Raw genomic sequence first — 12,756 nt, forward strand, 5'->3', positions numbered from 1 at the left:
TAATTCCCATAGTGCTGCGTTCATAATCTGAAAACGTATTGATAAACAAGATTAAAAAAAAATCGCTACCGTGACTCCAACCTGTGTTGTCAGCACCATACACGTTAACAGTCGGCTTAGCACATTGTAAAAATTTATGTCATTTTGTCGAGTAAAAACGTCTTTGAAATAAAGAATTTTAAAACATTTCCACCCATAGAACAAATCAGGAACGTTTCAAAACGATTGTGAACGAAACCGTGAACATTCCGTTTTGATTTTTCGTGAACGTTTCCGTTTCATTTTGTAACCGTCCTGATCATCTACCAAATTTTTAGTTGGTTTTTTATCTCTCTTTGAACACCGGTGGAGCACTGCTGAAGCTCACAAAGAAGAAAAACATCAAAATACCGATTTCCAAAAGAACTCAATAAAGCACAAAAATAAATCAATTTTGTGTATAATAATTCACGAAAATTCTTTATTGGAATGCAAAAACGTAATATTCAATATTCAATTTCAAAATTTTAATAGTTTTTTTCTCAGAAGTTCACAAACAACTTCAACAAGGTAGAGATTCTTACGAACTAACACTTAAGCCATAAATACATACAAATCAAAAATAAGAACGAGTAAATACTTAAACTAATGGAAAATATCCCAAGCTTGGAGCAAAGTGGCCATATCGGAAAATGATCGTCTCGAAAACGATTTGAGAGAGCAATTTCTGGTATTTTCACAGATGGCGTTAGTTCCTAATTTCCAGCATATTCTTCTCAATCTGAACATTCCGGCCCCCTTGCAGTATTCTGCAAAATCCAAATTATTTATAATCAAGTGACAATTCTCACGATGCAAATTCCAAATTCCAAATTGACAAAATATAGATAAAGAAATTATTCAGTCTCTCAATACGCCATAAATCAGACTGCAAGTAGAAACGAATGTAGAACTGACATTCATCATGGTTAAAGCAAAATATTTGTAAACGTTCTTACTGTTTGAATTAAGGAGAACAAGTTCCAGAAATTATGTAGCCAAAAATTGTAAATTGGGCAAGTGGCTTACCAAATGCGCCTCCACTAATCCCATTACGTATTATCTTGGCGTATATGTCACCTCCCAACGATAAATGTACATGACCAGATTCATAAAACAATGGATCCGCCAGCTGTAGCCCAGGATACTCATCAACTATTCGGATGTCAACTGACTTTTTCGGAGTTAAAATGTCGAACCTGTGACGGACCTCCGCATATGTCTCAACCGTATTGCTAATTCCATAACACCCTCTAAGCTGCAAGAGGCATTTTTGTTGATTTCCGATCCTCATAACTTTCTGGCCCATTTTTCGAACTAGTGACTCTGCTATTATTGTTTTCTCAGATGCTGGATCTATAACAGCTCTTTCCTGGATATAACGATCTCCACAAATTATTTTTACAACCGCGGTGGGTCGAAGCATAACCAATTCCTGTATGCTATAAGACGGGATCAGATCTTCACCTCTTCGATGTTGTGAACGATTTTTAATTTTCCCATCAGAAGTGTATGTGACGACATCTCTCGACAAGCTTTGCTCTTTTGGCGATAACGAAAATTTTTTGCCATCATCTAAAATACAACGCCGTTTGGTCGTGGATGATCTAGGTCCATTTGTTGAAGGTTCGGACGAACGAGGTCCACTTTTACTGATGGTATTGGACGAACTAGGTCCATCGGGAGGGTTGGACGAACGAGGTCCTAGCCTTTTAACCACACTCTTTACAACAATGCCAGACGAACGTGGTCCCGGCTTATGTAGTAGAGTATGGTGCATATCCCCACACTTTTTGCATCTTCCCTCGCTTTTGCAAATACGCCAGGTGTGGTCATGAGCCAAACACCCAGCACAATGTCTGTATATTGAAACTATTCGCATACGTTCATAGTAGTCCATGGCCAGGAACTTCTGACAAAACCGAAGAGGATGATCCTTTAAACAGACGCGACATACAATTCGTTGTTTGTTTCCACGATTTTCAGGATAATATTTTTTTGCTTTAACCATGATTCTAGATTAAAAAAATAGAAAACAATTTTTTTTGATTCTTTAGTTTTAGTCATCAGGAAGAAGAACAAGTTTCACAATTGGTCTCACTATTTGACCCCGTGCTGTCCGGATCTCAGCAACCCTGACCTTTCCATCCGCTCCAGGAAAAACCTTGGTTATTCGACCTAATCTCCACTCATTAGGAGGTAAACTTTCTTCACGAACAACAACCATATCGTCAATTTTCAAATTCAACTGCTCTGTCTTCCATATATTTCTTTTAATTATTTCCTTCAAATACTCCTCTTTCCAACGCAAACAGAAATTCTGATTAATCGCCTTCACCCTTTGCCATCGATTAACGATAGAAATCGGAGCATCAATGATCTGAGGTTCTGGTGGTGATAAAAGAGGACCACCAATCAAAAAATGGCCCGGGGTCAGCGCATCAATACAAGAAAAATCCTCTGATAATGGACAAAGTGGTCGTGAATTCAAACACGATTCAACACGAGCCAGAAGTGTGGAAAACTCTTCGAAAGTGTACTTCAAATTAAATGCAACTCTTTTAAAATGATGCTTGAAAGACTTTACTCCGGCCTCCCATAGCCCTCCCATATGGGGAGCCGCCGCTGGATTAAAATGCCAGCTAACACCATTATTGACATACAAGTGAACAACTTCAGAACTAATATCTCGAAGAAAATTACGAAATTCTGCTCTTAAAACTCGGGAAGCCCCGACGAAATTCGTACCATTGTCAGAGTACATGTCCTTTGGGCAACCCCGTCGAGAAACAAATCTCGCAAAGGCTGCCAAAAACGTCGCAGTAGAGAGATCGCTCACAGCTTCCAAATGGATTGCCTTAGTAGCGAAACAAATAAAAATAGATACGTATCCTTTTGTAATCAAGCATGCTCTACCCGTATAGTTCTTAATATCATATGGGCCAGCAAAATCAACTCCTGTACGTGTAAAAGGTCTATCCAAAATTGTTCTCGCTATTGGTAAGGATGACATGATCTGCTCCCTTGATTTCTTTGCGCAAATGGCACATATCCTGCAATGACCTATAACGTATTTGATCATGTTTCTAGACCTAGGTATCCAAAATTCTGATCTAAGAACACGCAACATTAATTGAATTCCTCCATGCAATGTTATCTCATGAATGAAAGATATCAAGAGCCGTGAAAATTTGCAATTGTATGGTAGAATTATTGGATGTTTTTCATTAAAGGACAAGACATTTGCGTTGGACAATCTACCTCCGATACGTATTAAACCATCTTCATCAATGAAGGGATTTAAATTAAGTAGATTGCTATTTCTATGTAAAGGCCGGCCGTTTTCTAACTGAAAATATTCCTCCGAAAAATATGCCTTTTGGGTAACAATTACAAGTTTCCTCTTAACGTTTTGTAACTCGGCGAACGAAACTCGAGATGATACGATCGGGGTTGCATTTCTCCTTAGAAGTTCAATAAACCGATATACATATGCCATGACTCTTAACGCTCTAGAATAGGAAGAAAATCTGAGAAGCACATCATCAAAATCCTTTATGTAAACGAAAAACGACTTCATAGGGCGATTTTCTTCCTCAGTATGAAATTCCCCTTGAAATTGGGTTTCCCAATAATTCGATAAGCATCTCATCCACGGAGGTCCATGCCACCACAAAGTATTACCAATTAATTCCTGAGATCGGATACCTCTGCTGATAATATCAGCAGGATTAAGCTCAGATCTAACATGTCTCCAACAATCCTTACCGACGAGATCAACAATCTTCGAAACTCTATTGGAAACAAACGTGTTCCAAACGGAAGGTGGTTTTTGAAGCCAAGCAAGAACTATGGTAGAATCACACCAACAAAAATACTTTGTATCCTTTTTGTCCAACCTCAGATCCTTCCTTAAAGTTCCCATTAACTCTGCTAGCAAAAGTGCCCCACATAGTTCTAGTCTCGGCAGTGAAACAGTTTTCAAAGGGGCAACCCTAGATTTTGCCAACAATAAATTTGTCCGAATTATTCCATTTGCGGATACTATCCTTGCATACAGACATGCACCGTAAGCTCTTTCAGATGCATCTGAGAATCCATGAATTTCGAAATTACAACATGGCTCAAATCCTATCCAGCGTTCTAATTTAATATTATTTAAACTGTCATAATCGCTTATGAACTGATTCCAACGAAGCTCACTTGTATCGGTTAAATTTTCGTCCCACCCAGTCTTATCATTCCAGATTTGCTGCATCAACATCTTTGCTACAACAATAACAGGCCCTAACCAGCCAGCTGGATCAAATAAAGCAGCAATAATGGACAAAACCTCTCGTTTTGTAAAATTTTCTTTTCGAAGAATTGGGTTAACCGAAAAGTAAAAGTTATCACCTTTGGCATTCCATCTTATCCCTAGCGTTTTAGCTTTGCTCTCATCATCAATCTCCAAAAAATTTTCAGCTAGAAGATGATCCTTTGGTAAATCTTGCAATATTCGCTCATCATTTGAGGTCCATTTCCTCATAGAAAATCCAGCCGACGATAGAGCGAATATTAGTTGATCTCGAGCTTTTATAGCCAAAGAGACCTCATGTGCACCTGCAAGAGCGTCGTCGACATACATCATGTGTTTCAATATTTTTGCCGCCAAAGGTAACTCCTTTTCTATCTCTGAAGCCAACTGCAGTAGAGTCCTGATTGCCAGAAACGGTGCACAATTTATACCAAAAGTGACCGTCTTCATTTCAAAATCCTGTACTTCAGATCTAGGATCACTACGAAATACGATTCGTTGGAATTTTGTTTGCTTATCGTCCAAAAGAATTTGGCGATACATTTTCTCAATGTCACCGTTAAATACGTAACGATAAAATCTCCACCTAATAATCAATAATACAAGATCATTTTGTAAAACGGGTCCAGAATACAAAGTATCATTTAAGCTTAACCCACTTGAGGTGGGACATGAGGCGTTAAACACAACCCTCAACTTTGTCGATATGCTCTCCGGTTTATACACTGCATGATGAGGCAAATAAAACCCCGAACACCCTTCTCTCGACCTATTTAACCTAACCATATGTCCCAAAGACTCGTATTCCTCGATTACTGAATCATACTTCGGTTTCAGATCAGGTTTTCTTAACAATGATGCCTCATTTCGTAAAAATTGTCTAACGGCCTTTGTACGTGATAACCCTAAACCTTTGCCCTCTTTGTAATGGGGTTTAAACGGGAGACAAACTATAAATCGACCATTCGAGGAGCGCCTGGTAGTTCTCTTGTACAACTCCTCACAATATTCCTCCTCCGGCGTCATTTTGTTAACACATGGAGGTTCTTCCAATTTCCAAAATTTCTCCAATTGCTCATTTAAAGATGCCTCAGTATAGAAAGAAACCAGTGTTGAAAAAGAATTCTGTTGGTTATCAATTTGTCCAGTGAGAACCCATCCGAATATAGTTTTCTGGGCAACAAGCGAGCCAAGAACATTTCGTTGCACTCCATCCAAAAGAATTTGTGGGTAAAAATCAGCTCCGATCAAAATATCTACTTGATCGCTCTTCCCAAAAAGCGGGTCTGCAAGTTCCATATCTCCTAAAGAAAATGACTCAGGTATAGAGATGGAAGAACTCGGAAGCTTTCCAGTTAGCTGAGGGAGTACTAGAGCAGACATTTCAACTTCGACAGTACCTCCTTCTATTGACGATAATATAAAGGAGCATTGTTTCTCAGTGGATCCGGCCAAAGCGTTATTTAAACCCGAAATCTTCGCATTCACCCTTGTTGTTCGTAACCCTATGCGTCTCCGTAATTTCTCCGATATGAAAGAGGCCTGTGATCCCGGGTCGAGTAATGCCCTAGCAGTGAAAATAAGACCTTCTGCTCTAATATTCACCATAGCTGTACCAAGCAATACCAATTTCGTAGACTTCGCGAAACAGTTTTGAACCTCCTGTTCACAATTGGTCGTATCTCGTACCACACCTAGACTTGTTGATGGTTTGTTGGTTCCATTTTCAGTCGTCTCCGTACTTAAAGACACCCTAACATCACGATGCAATAGGGAATTATGCTTAGAATTACATTTCCCACAACTATACTTACTAGTACACTGATGCAGTCTATGATTATTGCTAAAGCAATTCAAACAAAGATTATTCCTTTTAACAACAGCAAAACGTTCCTCGGGAGTCATTTTCAAAAATTTATCACAATATTTCAAATAATGATCCTGAGAGCACGCATGACACACAACTTTTTGAGAATTTGCTTGGTACGTCCTTACCTTCTTGTAAGTCGTGGTCGTATCCGATCTAGCGAATGCCTCGGCCACCCCTGTATTTGTAAAATCAAAAACCGTTTCCAATGATTGGAATCGTGCTGTCAAAAATCTGTCGAGATCTTCCCATTTAGATATCTCAGTTTTATCCTTTATAGTCTGTTCCCACAAGGACAAAGTAGTCACTGGAAGCCTAGCTGAGCATAGGAAAACAAATATGGGATCCCAACTATCAATACATATTCCATGAAGTTTCAACGAGGTAATACAATTATTTATTTCCCTTTGAAGTCTTTTTATGTCTTGAGCAGATTCAGTTTTCACAGGAAGCAAATTAAATAGAATTTTCAGCTGACTATTTACCAGTATCCTCTTATTCTCATATCTATCCCTTAGGTTACCCCATGCGATTTCAAACCCCTCGTTGGTTAACTGGGATTTTTTAACAATTTCCAAAGCCTCCCCCTGCGTATTCTGCCGTAAGTAAAATAATTTCTCAACAGGAGTTATTGATTGGCAGTCTATATATACAGCCTTAAACATGTCCCTAAAGGACGGCCACGAAAGATAATCGCCATGGAAGATCTCTGTGATACAAGGTGGCAATCTTAAACGATGGTCATTACTTCTGTTCTCATGAAACTGCTGAGAAACTTGACTGGTTGGGAGAACAGTGGAAGATAAAACAGATCTATCACCAAAAGATTGTGATAATTGTCCCATAATTGCTGCACAGGTTATGTAAGCTTCCCTACATTGTTTAAAAAGATCTGAAGCCTCTTTCTCTTGTTCCTCTGAACACTCACAATCAACATTAAATTTCTCGTATGAGTTTTTAACTTTATTCCACAAACTTTTAAATTCTTCCTTTCGAAGTTCAATAGTGTACATAGTTTGTGTACTAGTAGCCAAGGAACTGGACATAGCGCTATTTTCCTTTTCAAATTCCAAAAACAACGTTGCAAATTTCTTGAATTTTCTCAAAAGCGTAGGATCTGCCATTTTCACAGTCGTATCAATTCAAACAAAAGACCAAAATTAATTTCCAACCTATCAATATCTATGCGATCAAACAATTCAAACCTCTTTCAGATATACTACCCGTCCAACAGCAAATCTTCCGTACGTAGATTCCGGAAATATCGGACTAAACCCCTTATCAGTAGTCACAATCTTCACCAGACAAGAAAATTCCGGATTGCACAAAAATAAGTTAAGATGTATCGACAAATCCAAGATAATTTATCAGTCATAGATAATCATATTTCCTTTTTCATCCGTTAAAGAAATCTCGTCTCGTTGAAAAAGAAAAATATTTCGATTAAAATGAGTCCAAAAAGATATAGCTAGGCTCCAATAACCACGGGGGATTCTCAAGTATTATAAGGACAGTATGACACCTCTTTGTATTATAAGTCCCTTTATGACCAAATGTTGCACCTGTAGCCACAATCTAACAATGCCAAAATAACCCAAATGAAAATATACAACAATAGGACAACTGAAATGGAGCGTGTGCCAACAAATATCTCAACTAGCTCTTAATCAAATTTGCACATGTCATTAACGTAATATAATATAAACAAGTTATATTCAGCGTGCATCCATAGCAACCAATACGCAAAACACTACATTAGCATCACTGATATAATCAACTCCAGAAAGACTCGTAGAGTGAGATGATATAAAAGAGAGTCCTATTTTTCTCTTAAAATAGTTATTCACCACACCTTTACCGGTATGATTTGGCAACAACCAATTAAACAAATACAATAAATCAAGGTAATACAAAAGAGATAATCATACAAAAAAATATTAAAACATCATTCAAACCATTTCCAGTAATTATAATAATTTGGAGATACAAAACAAAAAATGAATTACGGCAACATACCTGAACTCTGCTAAAATAACAAATAAACAAATGTCAAATGAAGAGAAAGAGAGTCGAAATATTACCACTTAATCTCACAGAACAAAATTATTTTCATATATATGTTTGTAAATAATCACAAGTTTTTGTTTTGAGTCTGAATATATTTATTTATTAGTATTAAGCACTGTTTCGTTCTATTTTTAATTTATTCTTTTCAAATTACACAATTTCAATAAGTATGTGGGGTTCACTTATAGAAAACCCGTATGCGATTGTTGTTGTTGGTGGAGAATGGAAGTTATACGTCAAAGATCAAGGGTTGCCAGATCACTGTCACTGGTCACGGGATTATCAGTTTTTAATACAAAAGGTCTTCAATCTCAATTTTGTAAATTTCACTTCAATGTAGTTAATTCTATTATTAATATCTTTATTTATTGTCTTTTGTTTCAAATGTTTTGCTTCTCTTGCTCCAGATCCGGTTCGAAGGACCTTGATCATCTACCAAATTTTTAGTTGGTTTTTTATCTCTCTTTGAACACCGGTGGAGCACTGCTGAAGCTCACAAAGAAGAAAAACATCAAAATACCGATTTCCAAAAGAACTCAATAAAGCACAAAAATAAATCAATTTTGTGTATAATAATTCACGAAAATTCTTTATTGGAATGCAAAAACGTAATATTCAATATTCAATTTCAAAATTTTAATAGTTTTTTTCTCAGAAGTTCACAAACAACTTCAACAAGGTAGAGATTCTTACGAACTAACACTTAAGCCATAAATACATACAAATCAAAAATAAGAACGAGTAAATACTTAAACTAATGGAAAATATCCCAAGCTTGGAGCAAAGTGGCCATATCGGAAAATGATCGTCTCGAAAACGATTTGAGAGAGCAATTTCTGGTATTTTCACAGATGGCGTTAGTTCCTAATTTCCAGCATATTCTTCTCAATCTGAACAGTCCGTTCACGATTTTGGAACGTAATTTTTTGTGCTATTTTTGAACGCTAGTTTGCTTTGTAGTTAAAATACAAAAAGTCAACAAATTTAAAGATGATTTCACTAATTCTGAAGAAATTTTCAGAATTATTAAAGCCTAGTTGACCCTAGTCAAACAAAAATTTTCTTTCACGTAAATATATTCATTTTTAAGTCAAATCACTTAACTATAAGGACAAAACGATTTAAGTGAAAGGTTTACCAACTTTTGGACAAGGATAACAACTTTATAGGTGAGAAATGCGTCTTTTATGCTAATTAAAATTAGCATTCGTATTTTAATGAAATCTTTGATCTCACAACAATATTTTTTTTAATGCGAATATTTCTCATTACAGATAACCTCTGCACTGAAAAATAATCTTGACCTTAATTTGAAAACTGCATTTTTTCGAATCATGGAAGAGATATTTTTTATATGAAATTTTATCAATGGTTTATAAACTTTTTGCCAAAGACATATGGTCTACACAATTGGTGATTAGACTTTGAAATTGGTCCCTTAATATAAAAGAAAATTAAAATAAACTTGGGCGTACATGACTTTAAATTCGAATATTTTTTGAAACTTGACCATAAGGATCCGAAAACTTTGACATATTTTGCCTTCTTCGGAATTGGGCAACCCTTGTGTGTGAGTCCTGTTAGAAAGGTTTGCGTCCCATGGTTTGCGACCGAAATGTTTGTCTGATCAGCCATCAATACTATGTTTAGGACTTTTTCCCGAAAATATTCGGCATTTATTTCGACCCCACTTATTCGTTTTTTTTTTGTTTTCAGTCAGTTTAAGGTTTAAGGTAGTCTATATGGGGCCAGGTTTTGATACCATATAATCTGACCTCCGATTTAGGGTCTTGAGCTTCTTGACAATGTAGAAATGAAAACCTAGAGATATTTTGGCACAACAAATACCTTTGCCGAATATGGTGTGTATCGGTCCATTTTTCTATGTCGCCCCCATATATCTGATGTTCCTGAAAATATATATATATAGAGGTCCTTTAATTGGGAAATAGATACACCGGGAAATATGCTGTATATCGGGCTTCCGAAAACCATAGATTTTATCTGAAATTAGAAATCTAGAGGTATTATAGGACCAAAGATATTTGTTCCGGTTGTAGTGTAAATCCGCTCATGTTTCGGTATAGCCCCCAAAGAAATGTATCTTAGTTACATTTTGGGCCCACAAAAGACCTGGCTCGAATTAGGTTTTATTGGTCGATTTTTGGTAAAGCTTTCATTTAGACCGATCTGCCGATTTCACTTCTTGAAGGGATTGAAGACGCATTAACCATCTTAATTACTTGAAAATAAAAATAAAATTTTCAGATTTTATTTCTCATAGTCATTTGTTTTATTGAAATTTCGGTTTACATGAAAATCCCAATTTTTTAAAAGCCGGGTTTCGGTTTTTATTTTGTTCAAAAACGGTGAACCGCTTAATACCGAATTTCATTGAAATGCAGAAAATCGGTTAACCGATGGTCAAACCCCGGTTTTCAAGATTAATTGAAAATTAATTTTTTTCACTATCCGGTTTTGGTTTGTGTAATTGAATCCGATTAACTGGTGGCAGTTTTGGACACTCTAATCACAACCGATCTTCTTGAGGTAATATAATTCTTAAAATGCACATAAAATTCTATATATTTTCAAGTAGCACGTTACGACGAGGGCCTTTCAGAGTAAATTTTTATATATGATTCATTGTGGTGGGTATTTAAGATTCGGCTGTATATACATGCTTTTCATTTAACCCAATCTCTAGATGTTACTTCTCTATGAACATTACCGCCTGATCCTTGAAATTTATTTCATTATATTTTTGTTGTTATTTATACACAGAAATAATTGAATCAAACCAAAAATCAATTATTAACATAATTGAATGAAAAAATTAAATCAAATACGATTTTTATTAATTCAATTACGAAAATAATTGATTGAATGGAAAAGTGTATATAAAATTCGAATTTCCCGACAATTGAATTCACAATACATCAATTACTATGTTTAATTGGATCAAGTGTAAAAGTTATTGATTCAAGTATACTAAGTACAAAATTTTTTGTTGACTTCCAAACAACTGACAACAAGCATATATTTTGACGTTACTACACTGAAAAAAATATTAACGTGATATTAAAGATTACGCAACCTAAATTTTAGGATGCGAAATTTACAAAATATTAGGGATAAATTTCTTTAAAATAATGAAGTTTTAATTAAAATAAAATTTATAAATTTTTTTTTGTAAATTTTCGTTCCTCTGTTAAAGTTCCATGTCTTTGAAAAAAGGCTAATTTTCCTTAAAGTTAAGAAACACATTTTTGATTTATGATGATGAAATGATCCCGAAATTAACTGAAATATTGAAGCTTTAAATTTATGTTAAAAATGCTTCAAATATAGTCTAAGACTTATTTTGAGGATTTAGGGTCTTTGGTTTAAAGTTTTTTTTTGGAATTAATGAAACATTTTTTACTTCGAAGTATCCATTATAATTTGGATTTTTAAACTGGCATTTGTTTGTACGTGAGTACCTTTATTAACAAAGCGCGAAAAGAGAATGAAAATTTTGATAAATGGGATCTGTATCCTAATTTTAATTTTATTGGTCCTAGATTTAAAGCCAGATAGTTCCCTAAAAAATTTCTTTATTTGAAAGAAGCCGCATCTTTGGCTCGGAATCAGTACCAAAATATTTAAGGGAAGGTCAAAATCTATGGATCCAAGTAAACCTTTTTTTGAGTGTTGGCAAAAAAATAAATACACTAACTTAAACAGGATATAAAGGGTGATACGGTCAAAATTTGGTCAAGGGAAAACGCGTGTAAATCGGTGAAATCGTTTATTTAAAAAATCAAATTAAATTTCTTTTTCAAGTTCAATTTGTATAAAATTCAGGAAAAATATTCAGTTAGGCTTTCGCTTTTCCAAATCCGAATTGCCGGGCCTCACGCTTGACACCTGCCATCAGATTTTGTACAGCCACCTTGTCCACCTTCTTCGCCGCAGAAAGCCAGTTTGCCTTGAACTGCTGCTCGTCCTTAGCAGTTTTTTTGGTCTTCTTTAGGTTCCGCTTGACAATAGCCCAGTATTTCTCAATTGGGCGGAGCTCTGGCGTGTTGGGGGGGTTCTTGTCCTTGGGAACCACCTGCACGTTGTTGGCGGCGTACCACTCCATGGCCTTTTTACCGTAATGGCAAGATGCCAAATCCGGCCAAAACAGTACGGAACAACCGTGTTTCTTCAGGAAAGACAGCAGACGTTTATTCAAACACTCTTTCACGTAAATTTCTTGGTTGACAGCCCCGGAAGCTCTGAAAATGCTGCTTTTCAAGCCACAGGTACAGATGGCTTGCCAAACCAGATATTTCTTTGCGAACTTTGACAGTTTTATGTGCATGAAAATATCTGTTACCTTTCCCCTTCCTTTTGCCGTATAAAACTCCTGTCCCGGAAGCTGCTTGTAGTCGGCTTTGACGTAGGTTTCGTCGTCCATTACCATACAGTCAAACTTCTTCAGCATCGTCGTGTACAGCCTCCGGGATCGCGCTTTGGCCGT

The 12,756-nt window shown here is 36.2% G+C and overlaps 2 protein-coding genes across 2 annotated transcripts; both read right to left on the bottom strand.

Moving 5' to 3' along the window:
- Positions 1-561: 561 nt before the first annotated feature.
- Positions 562-2,021, bottom strand: LOC142240024 (uncharacterized). Its single transcript, XM_075311746.1, has 2 exons — positions 978-2,021; positions 562-907 (listed from the first exon to the last, which is right to left on the bottom strand). The coding sequence occupies exon 1, from the start codon at positions 1,916-1,918 to the stop codon at positions 986-988; it is 933 nt and encodes a 310-aa protein (XP_075167861.1). The 5' UTR covers positions 1,919-2,021; the 3' UTR covers positions 562-907; positions 978-985.
- Positions 2,022-2,077: 56 nt separating this feature from the next.
- Positions 2,078-7,306, bottom strand: LOC142228169 (uncharacterized). Its single transcript, XM_075298519.1, has one exon. The coding sequence runs from the start codon at positions 7,304-7,306 to the stop codon at positions 2,078-2,080; it is 5,229 nt and encodes a 1,742-aa protein (XP_075154634.1).
- Between the last annotated feature and the right edge of the window lie 5,450 nt (positions 7,307-12,756).

Source organism: Haematobia irritans, chromosome 1, assembly GCF_050003625.1.
Source record: "Haematobia irritans isolate KBUSLIRL chromosome 1, ASM5000362v1, whole genome shotgun sequence".
Lineage (NCBI taxonomy): Eukaryota > Metazoa > Arthropoda > Insecta > Diptera > Muscidae > Haematobia > Haematobia irritans.

What these genes read in the sequence shown, in the direction of transcription:
- LOC142240024 (XM_075311746.1), bottom strand. Translation starts at nt 1,918, where the DNA reads ATGGACTACTATGAACGTATGCGAATAGTTTCAATATACAGACATTGT.
- LOC142228169 (XM_075298519.1), bottom strand. Translation starts at nt 7,306, where the DNA reads ATGGCAGATCCTACGCTTTTGAGAAAATTCAAGAAATTTGCAACGTTG.